The sequence below is a fragment of the Corylus avellana genome, chromosome 10 (assembly GCF_965113065.1).
Source record: "Corylus avellana chromosome 10, dhCorAvel1.hap1.2, whole genome shotgun sequence".
Classification (NCBI taxonomy): domain Eukaryota; kingdom Viridiplantae; phylum Streptophyta; class Magnoliopsida; order Fagales; family Betulaceae; genus Corylus; species Corylus avellana.
This window is the reverse complement of record NC_142499.1, coordinates 3,137,485-3,156,631: the sequence shown is the minus strand read 5'-3', so window position 1 is coordinate 3,156,631 and position 19,147 is coordinate 3,137,485. Positions and strand designations below refer to the sequence as shown.

Here is a 19,147-nt window from a genome sequence, read left to right as displayed (position 1 = left end):
AAAGAAAATATTGCCAAAAAAGATGTGCGAATAAATTTTCTCATATATGTTATGTAATTGCACTTGTCATCTCATGACTTGTTCTACGTTACTATTAACCACAAAATATTCCACACAAAATTGTAATTGCACTCTTCGATTAATCAAAACTCCTAGTGATATCTTATAATTGCAATTTAACCATCAACAAAATTTTCATAGTCGAATTAAAGTCATAAATAAAATATCACTTTAATTCACCATCCCTTAATCTCGAGTAACCGATTGAATCTCTTGATTATTTTTGTACCGTTGAAATCATACTTCATCTAGTACATTTTATTTTAGTAACTCCTAACTAAAATGCTCTCACCAGAGACTTAGAATAATTCCATTAAATTTATCTAAATAAATATCATATCTCGTTTATTAAAATCAAAGGATTATAAATTTCATCTAGAAAAATAGTGTTCCCATAATGTTATATGTGATCAACCAATACACTGGGATTTTGACCATGAATGATCTCATTCCTAAATGTATCAAAATGACCTACATTTTACGTTTGAGTTCACATTCTTCTCAAGATTAAAAGTCAATGTTATATGCAATTTTGAGTTTAAGTTATTCATATTAATAGCAATTATATAAAATAACAATTCACGTAATATGTTCAGTGCATTATTAGATCCTACAAATTCAATGGTTAATTTGAAAAAAAAATAAATAAATAATTGAATAAGAGATATACCACAAAATGTGTAATAACATTTCTCATCATAATATAATTGGTGCTGACATGTCAAGTTAACGGATTCTGCCAACTTCTACTACAGTAGGGATCAATTTTTTTTTTTTTTTTAACCCTAGTGAGTGATTAATCACTTCCAAACCCTAGTGAACTATTTGTCAAAACCCCAAATATTCCATAATTCACCTCCGGTAGAAAGCTTCTAGTACCTTAACAAAATTTGGTTCTTGACAAAAAACCTAAACCAATGTCAAAAACCATAAATTAGCTCATTGGAATTTTTGCCAGGTTAGCAGAGTGGCAAAAGAGGCTGTACAAATTTCCCACTATTACCCCACCAATGGCTTTAGGTTCATCACAAATGCCCCAAAAGATTGGTTTTGATGCCACGGGGAAAAACTAAAGCTTAAGTACAAGGCCAATGGGACAATGATCACTACCGCCAACATCAGCTAGAATATAGGAGTCATAAACCTTGTCGGCCATGGATTCTGAGACAAGGAAGTAGTCGAGCCGCCATCCTGTTTCAAAATCCAAAACACTTGAATGAGATAAAAAAAAAAATCCATATTTCAAGGGGCTTGAACCAATCAGATTACTGATTTAAACACTTTAAAACTAGAAGATGGTAAAGATAGATCAAATATTGAGAATCTTTATAGAGATATATGTTAACTGAGTGGTTCAGGTGCAACATGGGATTTCAGAATTCTTTAAGGCAAATACTTATGCTTGGGAACAGAATTACAACACATTCAATCACAGCGAAGGATGGAATTATGAACACCTTTTTTATTAGGAACTATGAACTCTTGAAACGGGATGCATCATAAGATCTTACATATGTTATCAACATCACAAAATGCTCATTTCAAACTCAATGATAAGAAAATAGATATTACGTTTGAGAATGTAGACTGAATACCTCTGTTAGTTTTGCGACCACCGTGCCGATAACCCCAGTAAGTATAGCCAACAACTCCTGGGTGTTGCCGTCTAAAGGTATCCACAAATCCCCTAGACAAGAAGTTTGTCCCAAATGACTGCCTTTCTTCATCGGTAAACCCAGCACTTCTTTTATTTCCCTATAGATTTGATGTAACAATCAAGAAAATGCAAACAACTTAGAAAGGGCTATGGGTGCTCAAATTTGGAAAAGAGAGCCAATCACAGCAAATATTACAGTGTAATTATGGCTGAAACTGTAACTACTACTTAAAATACCATAGCAAAACCAACCCACCAAAATTCCTTGTTATCCTCCCTTAGGCTAAATTTTTGGCACCATGTAAAGGCATGTCAAAAGGGTACATTTTAGGTACTCCAAAAGTTATTTTTTTCCCATAACACAAAGTAACAGATATTTTTATCACACACCATGGCTTCCAGTTAATTCTGACATTCTCTAGAATCATTTTCCAAGCCTTGCCAAACTAATTAAGTTATCAGCAGAATTGCTCTCCTAATCTCCCGAGCCAAATTTCTTATTCCAACTGAGAGTTGATTTTTTTAAAAAAAAAATTTTCACCTTTATCAATTCACAACATGATCTTAAAATGTCTAAACTTGTCATCAACGTTTTTTTTTCAGGTAAAATAATCCATTAATAGATTATTGAAGAAAGAGGAAATGTGAATCTCAACCACCATTTTTTTTGTCTAGGCTTTTTTTTTTTTTTTTTTTAATTTTATTTTATTGTTATTATTATTATTATTTTTTTTTATATTTTATAGAGAATTTCACTTATCAAAAAACGGTTCAAAGAAGTCTTCATTGATGAGTAATTAACATCTCTGAAATGCTCATTACCCAAAAAATTAAGAGCCTCAGGTTTTTTTAAAAAAACAAAGCCTTAAGAGGTTAAAACACTAGGAAGCACCAATACATCAATTCTTGAAAACTTAGGATATGATACGACGGTGACACTTTAATTAATTAAATATGCACATAATGTTTTCAGATACCATATTATGCTAATTTTTAGTTTAAATGATAAAAGGTATAAATATGTCCAAATAATAAAACTAGATAAGAAGCTATTAGTCACACACAACAAAGAGGGAGAGAGACTAAAGGAAAAACTAAAGAGGTGTCCTGCCACAACCAGGAGTATCTAGCCACTAGTCTGAAGTATCGGTGCTTCCTGAATAAAACACCATCACCCTACATGAGATTGAGAAATGATAGAGCCATCGACATCTTTAATAAAGGTACAGGTCATTATCAACATCATCTCTTAATCCATAATGCACTCACTCACTCTCATAAACAGGAAGTCACAACAGTTTTCTTGGCATGTGGTTAATTCTGAGCAGCACCCACCCAGAGAAAATTAAACTATAATTATAAAAAAGAAAAAGAGATAGAGAGAAGAACCACAAAAGGTAAAAATAGGCACAAAGCAAATGATTGCATCCCCAACTCTGACTCTTAAAATAGGACATATCAGAATGACTACTCGTATGCATTTAGTTCAACAACAGCTCCTAAAAAAATAAATTAAAACACAAATTTCTCAGGCAACATCAAAATGCAAGGGTTGATTCGATAATTGTCATCATGTTGCTCAAGGCAGTTTTATTATATTCTCCAACTTAAGATAGAAATGAGCCTTTGCTACAGAAAATTATGGTGTTTTTGATTGGTAAGATTGAAGCCTAAGACCTCCCACTAGCCACCCAATCCTCTTATCACCTGAACTAACCTTACCCAATTCCTTTTCCAACAAGACAGGAACAGGGATTACATTTTCTCAAAAGAGCTTTTTTTTTTTTTTTCTTGGTCTGCACATACTTTCCAAGATTTTGATATCAGTTAGGGACTATAATAAGGACTCATACACAACATGAAAATCTAAAGCACTTACAGCAGGATTATATATGTCTATCTCTTCATGAGCACAATTCAGATCACCAGTCAAAATGACGGGCTTTGATTTTTCCAGCTCCTGCATCAAGCATGAAAAGCACCCTGAGCATTAAGTGCTAAACATCGGGAAATGGTAATCAACTATGCCTTTTGGAAATATAAATTATTCATTTCTATAAAAAGAATATTTAACCACAAAGAATATGCATACTTCATTAAAAAAATATTAAGTATACTTGGTCCATTTTTTGTGCTTTCAAGGGTCACTGTTCTGAGCTAGAGCGTAGGCAAAGTGTGTCTAATTAAAACTCAGCTAGAGATAAAACTTTGTTGCTGTATGATTGTGGAGCACTAAGCCATCGACAGAGATATGAATCTCCTTTTTTTTAATAAGTAATTGGCCCCAAGGGGAAGGGGAGATATGAATCTCAATCATTCAATCTAGCAAATTATGCTGGATAGATCCTACCCAAACGCTTCACTCCAAAGATCATTCTTATGGTAAGGAGTTAGACACATCCAACATGAAAAAAATATCTAAATCTAGCATGGATAAACAAACTAGAACCTATCACAATGGAAATATATAACAAATGATGTACAAAATACTTGTTAAAAAAAAAGAATAATAAAAGGACAAATCAAAGCAATCTTACTTTCATGTAATTGCTGAGAGCTGGATCCCATTGTGTAACCCTGTATGACTAGAATTGAAAGCACAGTCATTGATCCACAAAATGAAACAACTAAGGGAGTCCAATGACAAATAATATTACTAAACAAGGACCTAGACTAGTAATATTGTGCTTGAGGTCAAGTACCAGTCTTTTCAAGCCATCTCCAGAATTAGGGACATATCCATTCAATAGATAAAATGAATCAAACTCTGCCGTCACAAGCCGACCTTCACTATCATGATCTGATATGCCTAGGCCATATCTGACTGAAAGCGGTTTTATCTGTCACAAAAGAGCCAATGTTTACCAGCAAATGAACACTCAAAACCATAATTAAAAGCAAAAAGCTTGCTCGCAATTAAGAAAATGAGGCAGCAGATTGTTATGAAATGGATAGCATTGAGCACATCCTTTTTAGATCCTAGTAAACCATTTATAAGCATTTGCAAACAGGATTAGTCAAAACAACTTGCAACAGTAAAAACCATGGTTATTTCTCAAGATCACAATCTTACACGAGAATCCTCAAATTAGCAAGAGACAGAGTTTGAATTATCATCAATCTCATTTCATCCAAGAAGCTTCTATTTCTTGCTTTTTTCATTTACAAAATCATTTCTAAGAGAATGCACAAGATATAATCAAAACAACGATTTATAATATTAAGAATAATTTTAGGCGACTAGAACTGAACATTCTGCAGGATTGCTTTTGCAAGAAACAGCCACATCTAAGATAATAGCGAAGTTTAACATGATATAGCGACTGTAATGACTTCTATATATGTCAGATAGGCAGAATGGACGATGTTACACACAATAACAAAAAGAAATAACAATATCCTTGATGTTCTAAAGAAAATAGACAGCTTCTTGTGGAAAAAGAATAAGCATACTCTTGAGATAATTGCTGTTCCAGAATAACCAAGTTTGGAAACACTGCAAGTCCAGAAGCTATTCTCATAGCCATCTATAAGACACTGTTTGATATTTTCAACATCCTTCTCCTGTTCACAAAGAAAAAGAAAAGGAAGATTTACTTGGATGAATTTAATCGCATTAGAACAAACTATGCACTAAAATTAATGCTTCAAGACTTTGAACTTAGCATTTAAGACTCTTAGAATGGTTATCCAGCTGGCTCTTTCAATGATAAATTAGCAACTTTAACTTCTTCCAAGTGGCGCAGTCGAGCTATCACATGACCTATGTGACAAAATAGTCTAAATTCCCAATTCGGTTATCATTGGAAAACTTCAAAACTGTTTCCAATAATCCCAACCACCACTCAGAGCAGGGAAAGGGGAAAAAGAAAAAGAAAGAAGGAAATTTACACTGGTCAGTGGTCACGATGCAGAAGGAAAACAGAGATTCATGTGACTAATAGGAAATAATTATTTTTCCACTTTCTTTGATAAGTAACCATCAGTCTTATTAAAAGCGTAAGGCGCCCCAAAGTACACTGGAAGTATACAAAGAGGATCACCTAACTAGATTTCCACTTTCTGCCGAGTTGAATAGCAGAACCAACTTCCCACCTTGGGTCAAAGCTCTACAAACACTAATCCTAGGCCTTAGATGGCCAGAATGGTAAAAGATAAATGCAATCGATTCCAAATTCTTAGCATAATGTTCTGCAATGGTGGGCATTTAAGGAGGATAATCTTTCAGATGCAAGGAAATTACAAGTACACCAACACAGTCATGCTTTCAAAATGGCAAAACTACTGCCAAATTGCAAATGAGCCAAAAATTAAAACTAGATGAAACATGCCTTTTTTATCAAATTAATAAGGGCCTTGACATAATTAAGAGTCCATAATTTCTACTATGTTGTCAACAAAATCCTTTTTTTATTTTATTTTATTTTATAAATATGTTTTTTTTTTTTTTTTGATAAGTAATAATGTTATATCAAAAGCGCAGAGGATTATTTTATAAATATGTTGTCAACAAAATCCTAAGCTTCAAGAAACAAAGGTTCGAATATATAGGATATTTTCCATACTAGCCGTGATATATTTTTCCTTAAAGGTATTTAGCATAGTTGTCTGCCCAGGATTTGATGACCTTTCCTAACTTACCTCACCTACCATATTTTTCCAATAAATAGACCCTCTAATACAATTATATAATCAAGTCAATAAAATCAAGATATAGCCCTATAGAACACTTAACTAGTGGTAGATGCAGACTTCTAAGGCCGAACCACCCCAAAATTTTGTATATTTTTTTTAACTTCCGCTTTTCTTATTTTATATTTTACATCATAAATTTCTACATAGTATTAGAGCCACTTTCTTGTGGCCTTTAGTAGAGTTTTTTTTTTATAAGTAAAAGTCATTGTATTAAAAGCGCAAGGGGCGCAACCCATAGTAGAGTTAGAAAGCTTCCACTCAACATGCACATTTTTTACTCAGTTCGGGCGTCTTTGGGTACCATTTTGCTAACTAAACAATGCCCACATACGCAAATAGTCCCGATCAACATTGTGTCAGTGGAATGAAGCTGTTCTAACACTACACATGCCCTCACACGCCACTAGAACATGTCTTTGCAGTCCACGCGCTTCACACACCGCCTGCCACCCTACACACACAGTCACTGTTAATTGCTTCTAGTCATTCATCCCCAGAAACAAGCACGGATGCTGCCAATCTGCTGAACCGAAGAAAGTTCCTCACGGTACACCTATACACACGCCCTCACATGCTGCTTCAAGGTTCAGTTCTCCAACTAACGTGCCTCATGCACCGTGGCAGATTCTAGCCATCCTCATGTGTTGCACGTGCATGCTCCACACATGGCTTCCTCATGCGCGACACAATTGCACATCGAATTCTTGGGTTACCCAATACGATAACCAGCCCAAGTCGGCCCACTTCAATGACCCAAATTCTGCCCAGTTAACAACCCTCATTTGGCCCAATATGGTATGCAGTCCTGTTTGGCCCATCGCAGCCCAAGCCGGCCCAGTCAAGCGGCCCATTTCAATGGCAATCGTTCACCGCCATCAACGTGGCTATTGGCCATTGTCCACCACCGTCATAATCGGCCCACCTCTAATCATCGTTTTCAATTACCTTCGCCACTGTAATGGTGGACTTCACGAACCATCCACCACCGTCACCATTGACCACCATCTTCAGTCGCCTCCAAACAATACTAGCTACCATCACCGGCCACCATTACCTTTGTAACACCGCCATTAGTCACATTTGTCTCCCATCTCCAGTATCATCTTTGGTCACCTCCAACCACCATTCTGGCCAATGCCAGCAATTGTCGCTGCCGTCACCAGTTACTGTCTCTACCGTCATCGCCATTGTCTCTGGCCACCATCTCTAGCTACCGTCTACCACTAGCGACACACATTAGCTCCCAAGTCAATGCAAGTCAACCTGTAGTCAACTCACCAATTCTACTTATACCCAACGAGTCACAACCAGGTCAACTAAAAAAAAAAAAAAGTTACAATGAGCTAACTTGACATGAGTTGACTCAATCTGAGGAAAAAAACACCTATCACACAAAAAAAAAAAAAAAATTTGCCAATTATTTTCTTTCCGCCTTGAGTTAGAGAGGAGAAGTTAGAATTTTTTTTTATAAGTAAACAAAATATCATTAAAAAGCACAAAGGCACAACCTAAGTACACAAAGGGGGATGTTAGAATATATAAGATGTTTTTCATATTAGCTTTGATATTTTTCCTTATAGGTATTTTCCATAGTTGACTGTTTGAAATCAAATCTCCAGGATTTGATTAACTTTCCTAGCATATCTCACCAACCATATTTCCACCATAAATACTAAATAGACCCTGTAATACAATTGTATAATCAAGTCGATAAAACCATCCTATGAGCTCTCTAAAATTCACTTTTAGCTCAAATTTGGTTAAATTATACAAAAAGCAAGCTTTGTCAAGCTCTCTATTCCCCTCTCTATTTTAGGGCTTGTCAAACCTCTCTCCATATTTGGAGAACAAAATCAATGATTTTATATTACCGCTCACACTTTCAACAACAAAATATGCATTTTACATACTTGCCTGTAGTTTGGTCTCTTGCAAGCATAACACATCAAAATCTTCCCTTTGTGAAAGTTGAAATGCAGAAGATCCCTCTAACTTTAATAAAGCTCTCAACCCATTGACATTCCAAGAGATGAGTTTCACAGAATTGGTATCCCTGGTAATAGGTGGAGGCCTCATGGTTCTAGGATTATATGGAATCCAACCTTTCTGAGGCTTCTTGTGGGCAAGAACCGTCCATGGTTCAGTTTGTATGATGGGGGTATTAATTCCTTCATCAGCGTTGTCAACTTCAGTAACAATGTTTGAAGAAACTTTTCTCTTTGCCCGGGAGACCTTCCCACCTACAAACATTAACCACAGCAGTCATGTTTTTTTTTGGTGGGGGGAAGAGAGAGAGAGAGAGAAGAAGAAGAGATGGGGAGATTTTGATCCAGAAATACATAATTATGTAAAACACTACTGGAAAAAGAAAAATCTATGTATTCTAAGCACCTGGAACCTCATCAGATCTGATTGACAGCCCCTTTTTTGTTGTGACCTTTTTAATCTGGAACTCAACAGTATTACTTTCAGCTGCAGATTTCTTTACTCTTCCCTTATGCTGTGGAAATCCAGGAACCTCCAAATCAGTGTTCACGTCTTCAACACTGTCTTCAGTAGATAAATTCTTAACCTTAGTCTTTACTGATATATTTTCAGCAGAAATGGAGGATGCTTGTTCTTCTACCGCCAGAGAATTTTCACCTACAAATTGGAGAAACTTCTAACCATTGGAAATGAACAAATTATTATGGACTCCAATAGGTTGAATAGAACATGGACGAAGATAAAGGAAAGCTTGGAATCAGTTATTTAAATTTGATAACAGAACATATAGGTTTACCATCCATCTTCTTGTCCACAAAACACTTCAAAGCATACACAAGATCGCGTTTACAGCCTTTAGCAGGAACCCCCACACTCCTGACAATTTCAAAACCATAATAAAACACTGCAATCATAAGACATACAGCTGAACGGTTTCATCTCCTACTGATCAACAGTTAAACTTGTATCATTCTCCACAGTGAAAACATGCTTAAAAAGACCATTTCCAGTAGTTGAAGAAGTGTCAAGAATTAAAAAGAGACACATTGTCTCACAAAGCACATGAGGTCCTAGTTACCTCAATGCAGTTCTGAGCTCTTGAACCGTCATTGCCTCGATTGTTGCCGGGTCATCCTTAAATCTCTCAATCTCAACTGAAGAGCTTCTCACACCATATTCCTATATGTCAATGAATACTAAATCAATACACGCTACTTGCACAATCAGAATGACCATTAAGCATACAACAGATAGGAAAAAACAGTATCAAACCGACCTCGACAACACCCTTCTCAGAATTCGGATTTGTACCCATTAATCCCTTCAGTCTCTTATCTTTCTTGTCCTCAGATGACACGGGTACCAGGGAATTCGAGAGCTGCCGTTTAGACCCCATTGCTCTTACTCTAAAACAAACCAATGTTCCAATTCCCTGTAAATTCCTCCTCAGACCTACTGCAGAGCTACAATTTCCTTTGTCAAGTAAGCTGTAAATTCCTATTACCAACTAATAATATCATGGAAACCACTGTCTAATAATCACATTGCGTAACAGTAAATTCCTAGCTTTTTTTCCCCCTCATGTGTTTCATATATGCGACCAAACAGAGAATCAGGTAAAATTATATATATATTTTTAAATATCAACATTGAAATTTACCAAAAACACGTATAGAGAGTTTGGTGATGTTAAAAAATATTAAAGAAAAAAAAAAAAAAAAAAAAAAAAAAAAAAAAAAGGAAAAGGAAAAGCGAAAGACAAACCTTGGAAGGTTCATGAAACACCTAAGCCCCAATTGCAATGCCTGCCTCATTGATCATACGAGATTAGGAGCAGCATAGTTAAGAGAGAAGAAGAACCCTTTTGGCCTTCACTCTTCAGGCACAGGCGGCAGTGGCTTTGGCAAGCTCCAACCGGAAATGTGTTTAAGGACTACTTAACACGTGCGGCGTACAACGTGCACGTGTACACAATGGCATTTCCCTTTATTTTATTTTATGGTTCATTTATTTTATTTTAACTCATCCAAGAAATTGTGGCCGAAAACAATTTAACATATGTTGGAAAATAGATAGAGATTATATAAATTACATTTTTATTTTACTACTATATTTCATAATATTGACGTGACAGTCTTAACTAATTCTTAATTTTTTTTTTATTTAACAAAGACTAATTCAAAAATTTGTTGAAGCTAACACCTCAATATTATGGAATAAAAATATTATTTATAGCATTATATACATTTTCTTCTACTTGTGCAAAACATAAAAAAATAAAATAAAAGTAATGCTAATGTTTAAAAATAATAATAATAATTCAAAGACTAATTGACAATGCCACGTAAGCAAAGTAAAATAAAAATATGGTATTTTCTCAAACGATAAACATGGTAACATGACATTTTTCAATAGTAAACTTTTTATTTTTATTTTATTTCTTTTTATTGACATGTCCACAAGAGGAGAAGTTGAAGAAGGTTCGATCTAATGACCTCCACTTCATGAGACGTAATTTTCAGCCGATTGGTGGCATAACAATCCTAAACAACTCTTATCACGAAACTATCACAACTACTTTCAACTTATGTCACGTAAAAACAAAAGGCACCATTTAAAAAACATTATCAAACGGTTGTCTTTTTTGTCTTCTCAGAAAAGATTCCTCGTCTCAGAAAAGAAAAGAAAAAAAGAAAAAGCCAATTTATTGGGTAACCATCTCTGTACTGTGTCTATCTTGACTGGGGAAAGATCATAATATTTCCCCTTCAATGTGTATTAAAAAAACATATATGAGGCTAGGGTTTCAGATTACAACATCAGGCAATCAGCCAGTAGTTACATAAATGACCAAAGATATAAAGAAAATCAAGAATCTGCAATTGAAATCCCCGCTCTACAACTATCACTCTGTCAAATCTATCAGATTCTAAACCTGAAATGTACCCTAGCGCTTGGTTAATGATCGGGAAGAACCCCATAAGAAAACTGAATATGGAAATATGCCCGTCAAAACAGCAAAACCGGAAGCCGGCAATGGCGAGGAGGGAAGAATCAAAGATGAATGGCAAAAAATTGAATTATGTATCGATGTGAAAATCATGCAGGCCAGGAGGAGATAAGGGTGGGATAGCCAAGGGGTGAGCAGCAACTTCTTTGGTTTCCAAGACTCTTCTTACAGTTGCTTGAGATTCTCCTCTATTAACCATCTTTCTTGAAGAAACCATTCCAGATGTGGTTGCCCTAGAAGAGTTGCTACTCTCGACGGATTTTAAGAAATTGTCTTTCGACTCACTTGTTTGCATGGCTGATATGATTACGGAGCTAAAAATGCCAGATTCCCTCAGACCCTGAATAATCACCTGAAGAGAAAAATTGGAGTTTGAGAATAGCTAACAACCAATATAAATTTTTCCGCAGTTTAAAGATAACTAAAAAGACAGTAGACTTCAGGCCGATTGAACTAACCGTAGGAGCATATATGCGAGTCAAGATGCCCTTCCTCAAAAGTTTCAGGTTTAGTTCTTTATCAGTCCACACAATGCGTTCGCGGTACCTATAACAACAAAGTAATGTAAGCGAGCAAAAATTTATACAATCCAACACTAAAGAACAGTTATGTATCTCAATAGGTCATCTTGGCAATGGTGTTTGGGTAAGTGAGTTGTTAGAATTCTATAAGTGGTTATCATTCACTGTGATAGTCCCATTCACCACAATAATTCCCACCGTGAAAGCTTAAAGGCCGTAATGAAGTCATTCAAACTCTGTGATGTCCAAATCTAGCCTTGAATGTAGCTTGCAATGTGCAGAACCCAAGGAAAACTTAAGTTGTAAGAGCTTTATCAATTGAAATCAAGGATAGGAAAATTTTGTCTTAGTTTCCCATACCAGCGAAGCATTTCCTCCTCTGTTGCAGTTGAAGCGATTATGAATGCCTGCACATCATATAATAGAACAAAGCTGTAAGGAAGATGACCCCAACGTAATCAAGCGCCTGCGTAACTTTTGCTAAAATATTTAACTTAAAAGTAAAAAATTTAAAATATACTAACATCATTAATGCCTTCTCCAAGCAGTATGAAATTCAATTACTTCCAGTGTCACATTATAGATAAATCCCTCTCTTATATTTAATATAAGGGTTAATTACCTTTAACCTCCCTCAACTACCACTCATTTATGCATTACCCTCACAAACTGCCACCTATCACACTCAACCTCCTTCAACTACCAATCGTTGGCAAAAAAACCTTAGAGATCATTAAATCAGACGAAAAAACGCACACATGACACGTACATGCTCATTTTTAATGCGAAAAATAACTTTTGAGCAGAGTATGAACTTCAACATCAGGACAATTCAGGCATCACTCATCATATCAATACCAACAAGGTTAAAATGAAAAATTACAGTATTGGACCATTATGGTGTGCCGTTTTGGATTCACCATTACATATCCACACACATGCACACATATAAGTTTGTATATTTATAAACACAAAACAAGTCCATCTAATTCCTCATACATGATACAATAGATTTAAACCATCATATAAATCATTTTTTATCATTAGATTTTATTTTATTTTATTTTTCTAATTTTAACCACAAATCAAATGGTCAAGGCCTTATTTTGATGAAAACTTAACCTATATTGCTAAAAAAGAAAAAATCTAACGATAGTTAACAAAACTGTGACAGTCTGAAACGCAAGTACCAGTGGAAATGGCTGCAACAGGCCGAAATGGCACAATAGGGGTATGGGCTTACTTGCCAAAAAGAAAAAATCTAATGATAGTTTAACAAAACTGTGACAGTCTGAAACACAAGTACCAGTGGAAATGGCTGCAACAGGCTGAAATGGCACAATAGGTGTACTGGCTTACTTGCCAATATGAATTATTTTGGCCATTCTGGGCAGAGTGCAACGGAATTGGTAACTATGCCTGCTCCAAACTACATGCCATCTATAATGCATATGTTGCATCATTTTTAAGACATTGGTCATCAATTAGACATCTAAATAAATTACCATGTGGAGGATCTGATAGAGTTTGTATAACTGTTTCTAATCAAGCTTCTTTAACCATAGGAATAGCATAGTGAAGACGTCAGAACTCACAGATCTGTCAAACTCCAGCATGAAGCATCTTTTGACATCTTCCTTTGTAGGCTTGCAGCCACACCGATCACGTCTTGAAGTTAAATCAGAAAACTTCGGGTATGTGTAATGTAGAACAGCAGCCTCATCTAATTTGATCTCACTATCAAGTAGGTAGACAAAATTATCAAAATTCCATGGAACTCATGTATAGAATATAAAGGTATGTATATATATATTGAAATGTCTTCATCAGAACTAATATATCAATTGTAGATCTCAGTGCATTATATACAGAGATATTTTAAAAACAAAAGAAAATTGATAAGGGCAGGCATGCTCATGAAATTGCTGAAATATGACAGATGAACATACTTTGGGGTCTTCATATAGTTGTGCCATCTGTGTGCACCATTAGGACGAAGATGGTCTTGAATTCGAGCAGCTGATTTCCCGTTTCCATAGGTCAAAAAGTAGTTAGGATTACCACGGGTTGCTTCTCTATAGTTGCCAAAATATACATCTTTTGGAAGATGGTCATAGTTCTTCTTGAACATCGAGACCTATCCAACATAATATAAGTGATATTAGTCAACAGCAAATGTGTGTATGTAATAACAAAGGTCACATTACAACATTGATGTGAATAATGGGACAATCACAAAAATTTGAACACTTCAAATTATCTTAGCACTTAAAACTTGATTATGCAAAATGCCAAAATTGACAGTAAAGCTATACTAATCATATCAGAGAAATAACAAAGCAAATAGACCACCATTTGCACAGACAGGCTCTGCATATTAGTACGAGCATGTCCATGTGTGTTATGTCTGTACTAAGACCCATTTGGAAAACTGCAAGGTTGGGCTAGCTAGTTCAATAATCATATTTAACAGGCAGTCCATCATAATTCAACTCAGCAAAAAATTGTTTTTCGTTGAAGCAACTTTGACAAAGTTTTATTTATTTTTTGATAAGTAACTTTGACAAAGTTTTATTTGAAACAAGTCATGCATTTTTTAATTTTCTAAACACAATCCATCTGATTTGATAAAGATTGAAAATATCTAGGCAGACAGCCCATAGTACAAATTAATTTTAATGTTCCAATTCGACTTAATTATAACATTGCTAATCTTTAAAAACCATCAATCATATCTATTTTTGAAATCTTAGTTAGAATCATATGAAGGCCAAAGATATTATACCTCGCTGAATGGATCCTTGATATCGTCTCGTTCAACACTGCTCTCCTGAGGCAATAACAACATGCAAGCATAATTAAAAGTGCTTCTATTAACTAGATCAAATGAAATTCTAGACAAAGCTGTTTCACTCACATAATTTGGAAAGATAACCATATCAACATTTCCAGGAACATCGGATAGCAATTGTCTCAAGGAGTACTCCTGAGTGCCTACTGGATGCATTAGTTCATCAGTGTCAAGATGAATGATCCAATCCATTCCAGCCTCCTAAATTGTGAAAGACAATGTTAGACCTTTATTACATAAATGGAAAAATACTAATCATGTCATGCAGTAGATGAAAATTCAGTACCCATACCCTTGCCATGACAATCGCCATTTCCATATTGAGAGATTGCTTCACAAACAACTCATAGTTACATGGTTTATAGAAGAAGCTCGCCAACCAAGTCTCATTCCAGATCCGGCTAATTACATCATTACAATAAAGGAATTGTATCATAATTGTTAGATTCATAGTAGTTGGCAACATGTACAAGATAATACAGTTTCACAATGTAAAAAGACAACCAGACTGTCTCCACTGATGGATTAAGTGTTTCACAGATTCACTGAACAAGTTTGAGAGGAAAAAAAAAAAAAAATTCAGAGTAGGAAGGAGCAATAAGTTAGGATCTTTTAGGGTGTTGAAGCCCATGCTGCCCATCCATCCAATGGTCGCTAAATTGCAACCTCATGAATCTTTTTCTTTTCCCACTTGAGAACCAACATTTTGTTTCTTTTAATACTTCTGCCCTGAATATGGACAAGAAGTTGCACAATCCATGTGGTGGACCCAGCCCACAAATCAACACATTCAAGTTGTTTATCCTGACATATCATGCTGTATATCTGGGTAAGAACAAAGAAAAATGAAGTAAATACTGAATAAGGAATGTTTTTAAAGATGAGGAAAGAAACTCTAAAATTAAAACCCAAAATGTTTTTGCCTTTGCATCCAAAAATTTACTCTCCTCTTCGGTACAATTGGCCATTCCACATTGAGGGAAAATTTTGACTTTTAAAATGAACGTGGACTTAAGCTTAGCTTTAGTATTAAAGGTGAAGGTATAGTTGTTCTAATAACATTGACTGTTCAGGGTAGAGAATGACCTAAAAAAGAAAGTGACAAACAGAATTATTAAAAAGAAAAAAGCAATTTGGATGGAGAATGTACTAACCTTTTAGCTTGCCGCTCCTCTAGTTCTTTTGTTCTGTATATAACTTTCACCCCCTGAAAAATAAGTGTTAAGTCCATAACAAGATAAGTCAGGAAGTTCAAAACAAGAAGGGAACTAAAGTGACAACTTGCAGCAACCAAACAAAACTAGGTATTGACTGGAAAAATGTAATATATAAGCAAAGGACATAAACTCACTGGAATTGATTCTAAGACTTTAGATACATTCGCAGATGCAGCCTTCCCTTCTACAAAAAGGAAAAAGGTTGAAACTCCAATGACCTTATGATAAAAGATCCACGGCAAAGTCTGCTCTAGACCAGCAGAAGTGCTTGTTGTAATACATATCTGGTATACAGCAAAATTTCAAAATAAAGGGTCATAAATTGATCCATAATTCACCAAAAAACCAAAATCAAACATATGATAAATTAATCCAAAAACAAGGTTTCAAATTGCTTAGAGTCACAAGATAGAAGGAAGACTTCTATTGGCTTAAGGATCAAAGGAAATGGTTCTCAATAATAATTGCTCTCCCAATATAAATGATTACAAGTGCCAAAGAGGTTCAAATAGATACATTGTGTCAGTTAAGGAAAAGAATATAATAAAGGAAAATACCAAGGAGAAAAAGGAGTCACATGACTCTCAAAATAAAAATCAAGATGCAATATTTCAATAATATAAATGAAGGAAGATATCCAAGAAATTTTTTGGCATTGATATAGCACAGGATGCATTTCACACCAACTGACAGTGGCCACATCATGCAAAAATGTCGAAGGTTAGGATCATATCCATATATCTATCCTACTTTTGCTGGACCAGCACTGGGGGGGAAATGTATTTAATGCCTTTCATGCCAACTAAAAGAGGCATTCTTCTTTTAAACATTTTTACAACTTGGGTCCTATTTTAATTACATTCTATTATCTAAGATTTCACATAAATTACACTTTTTATTTTCTTCATACCAATAATTTACTGATTTTTTAAACATCAATGTAACAATTATGAATTCACCCAGACTCTTAAGATATCCGCCATTTCTTCATGCACATAGCATTAAAAATAGTTTATAGATATTGCAATGTTATATTGCTGATCTCAAATATTTCTAATCTCCTTAATCAGTATTCTGGAATACATTAGAGATTTTCGAGGATACATAAATACCCCGCACAAAAACCCTGAACATAGTGACTATAGATCATCTCCAATTAAGAAATCAGATACTCCACATAGATTTATCATGAATGTTAAATAAATACAAATATTTCGCCCACCACGCACCTCCATCAGGGCTTGTATTCATAACAAGTCATTTCAGATTGATCAAACAAAATGAAAAATAAAAAATAAAGACATAGGACATAAATGAATATTTTAAATAGAAATGATCTAATAAATAAAAAGGTTTTGAATCAAAGAAAACAGTAATCAACTGCTTACTACATTATGAAATTTAACTATAAATTAGAGGGAGGGAAAAACCAATTTGATTACCAATGCGCAACGGCCCATATGAATTATATCTGAAATCTACTCTAATTCTAATCAAAATTATACATTACCTCTCACCCCAAACTTAAATCAGCATAACCCAGATGCAAGATCCGAAAACCCAAACACACCCATCAAAAATCAAAGCCCAAGAAACCCAACAAACTCAACAAAAAACCAAAACCGATTACCCAAAGTAAACCAAAAACCAAAACACCAATAACCATGCAATCAAATTCCTGTCAGACACTCACCTTAGGATTCAGATCCGACTCGTACCCGAACGTCCAATCCCTGAAATACGGGAAGGCCAGCGAGCGGCTCTGACCCAGAAGATCCACGCAATCAGAGCCCGCGGAGCGAGACGAGTGGGAGGTTTCGGAGCCGAAAACAGCCATGCCCGGAAACTCGTGGTGGTCCATGGACCAGCGGGTGATGGGGTCGTTGAGGCCGCCCCGCCATTGTAAAATGAAGGCGAAGCAGGCGAGTGTCAATGAGAGGACTGTGAGGAGCAAGAGGAGGCGAGAAGCGAAGGACTGCGAGGAAGACAACGAAAATGTAGAAGCAGAGGAAGAAGAGGTGGAGGACGAGGGGGGCCTGAAGGCAGAGTGTTGACCCGCCATGAGACGCTGCAAAGAGAAACACTTTGGCGCATAAATTTATATATATTTCTTCGGAGTTCTTGCGTATGCAAATGCCAAGCGAGCGTGGAAGACTGGAAGTGAGTCCTTGGGTTGACGCAGAAAGGAAACCTGAAGGAGAACGATGGAAACCAATTCAAACCACTGTTGGAGAGCCGTTTTGTCGTTAGGTGCTGTCATTTTTGTTGCCGGCTAAAATATTTGTGTTTTTGTTGTTCTATGACAAAGAAAAAAAAATCGAAAAATAATTAATAATAATCCAATGGTGAATTGACATGTGTACATAATAATATTGGGATATTTATGAAATATATTAGTGTTATATATATCATTTTTTTTAAGAAAGAAAGAAAAAAAAAATTAGATTTTTCTTGACTTTTTTATGTTATCGAATAAGAAATTTCTTTTCTTTTAATGTTTATTTAATAAATATCTGTCCAGAACACATACGATTCTCATATCAATTTTTAATAAGTACACTTTTATTTCACTACTATCTTATCTGGTTGATCGTCAATTAATCATTGAATTTTTATTTTTTTTAATAAAGACTAATTGACACCACCACACATCAGCAAAGTGGGACATTGATGAGATAAATTATTTTGTTTTTTTTCAGTTGTTTGAATTATTTCTAATACAATGATGCATAATAAAAGTAAGTTAAGAGTAAGATTGATTATTAATGCATATCAAAGCTTTATTACACAATAATTACCTAATAGCAATAATAAAGGGCTTTTAATTATTGTTTTCTTGAGAGCGAAATGGCCGCAACAAGATAACATTGCTCCAACCTTATTAATTCCCACGTTAAAATCCATGTAATTTGTGTCTTAATTGCCACGTTAGTATCTATGTAATCCGGGTCTTATGTTGCCAAATGGATATATAGATTATAGATGCTTGATAATGTTTATAATCTCTAGGGAAATTTTGGTCACCATGTTTTTAATGCTTGAAGGGTTTGCTTTCTTTTGTTGTTTTCTTTTTGTTAATTATTTTAAGAGTTAAGTTTGTTCCATAACTAAATTTGCTGTCTTATTCCTTCTAAAATTAGTCTTTACTAT

General features: G+C 35.1%; 2 protein-coding genes across 3 annotated transcripts; both read right to left on the bottom strand.

The window, feature by feature from the left end:
• Window positions 1-737: 737 nt before the first annotated feature.
• ARP (apurinic endonuclease-redox protein) lies at window positions 738-10,293 on the bottom strand. 2 transcript variants are annotated; one of them, XM_059606922.2, is made up of 12 exons: window positions 10,163-10,293; window positions 9,675-9,861; window positions 9,477-9,577; window positions 9,195-9,274; window positions 8,804-9,055; window positions 8,327-8,652; window positions 5,171-5,281; window positions 4,420-4,557; window positions 4,255-4,302; window positions 3,597-3,677; window positions 1,656-1,815; window positions 738-1,251 (listed from the first exon to the last, which is right to left on the bottom strand). In XM_059606922.2, exons 1-12 carry the CDS (start codon window positions 10,210-10,212, stop codon window positions 1,130-1,132), a joined length of 1,656 nt encoding a protein of 551 aa, XP_059462905.2. In that variant the 5' UTR covers window positions 10,213-10,293; the 3' UTR covers window positions 738-1,129. The 2 variants fall into 2 exon arrangements, with proteins under 2 accessions (XP_059462905.2, XP_059462906.2); XM_059606923.2 differs by having other exon boundaries at window positions 9,675-9,853; window positions 10,163-10,272.
• A 789-nt stretch (window positions 10,294-11,082) lies between these two features.
• On the bottom strand, window positions 11,083-18,229 carry LOC132191817 (glycosyltransferase-like At2g41451). The gene is made up of 11 exons (XM_059606924.2): window positions 17,691-18,229; window positions 16,132-16,281; window positions 15,935-15,987; window positions 15,073-15,181; window positions 14,847-14,981; window positions 14,715-14,759; window positions 13,879-14,066; window positions 13,525-13,666; window positions 12,290-12,336; window positions 11,867-11,954; window positions 11,083-11,760 (listed from the first exon to the last, which is right to left on the bottom strand). Exons 1-11 carry the CDS (start codon window positions 18,057-18,059, stop codon window positions 11,479-11,481), a joined length of 1,608 nt encoding a protein of 535 aa, XP_059462907.2. The 5' UTR covers window positions 18,060-18,229; the 3' UTR covers window positions 11,083-11,478.
• Between the last annotated feature and the right edge of the window lie 918 nt (window positions 18,230-19,147).

Excerpts from the sequence above, each read along its gene's own strand:
- ARP (XM_059606922.2), bottom strand. The coding sequence starts at position 10,212 with ATGAGGCAGGCATTGCAATTGGGGCTTAGGTGTTTCATGAACCTTCCA. Across the intron at positions 9,275-9,476 it reads GAGCTCAGAACTGCATTGAG|GAGTGTGGGGGTTCCTGCTA; the intron begins GTAACTAGGACC and ends TGAAATTGTCAG. Across the intron at positions 5,282-8,326 it reads TGCAAGAGACCAAACTACAG|GAGAAGGATGTTGAAAATAT; the intron begins GCAAGTATGTAA and ends CTTTGTGAACAG.
- LOC132191817 (XM_059606924.2), bottom strand. The coding sequence starts at position 18,059 with ATGGCGGGTCAACACTCTGCCTTCAGGCCCCCCTCGTCCTCCACCTCT. Across the intron at positions 14,760-14,846 it reads TGGTTATCTTTCCAAATTAT|GAGAGCAGTGTTGAACGAGA; the intron begins GTGAGTGAAACA and ends TTATTGCCTCAG. Across the intron at positions 14,067-14,714 it reads TCAAGGATCCATTCAGCGAG|GTCTCGATGTTCAAGAAGAA; the intron begins GTATAATATCTT and ends TATGTTGGATAG.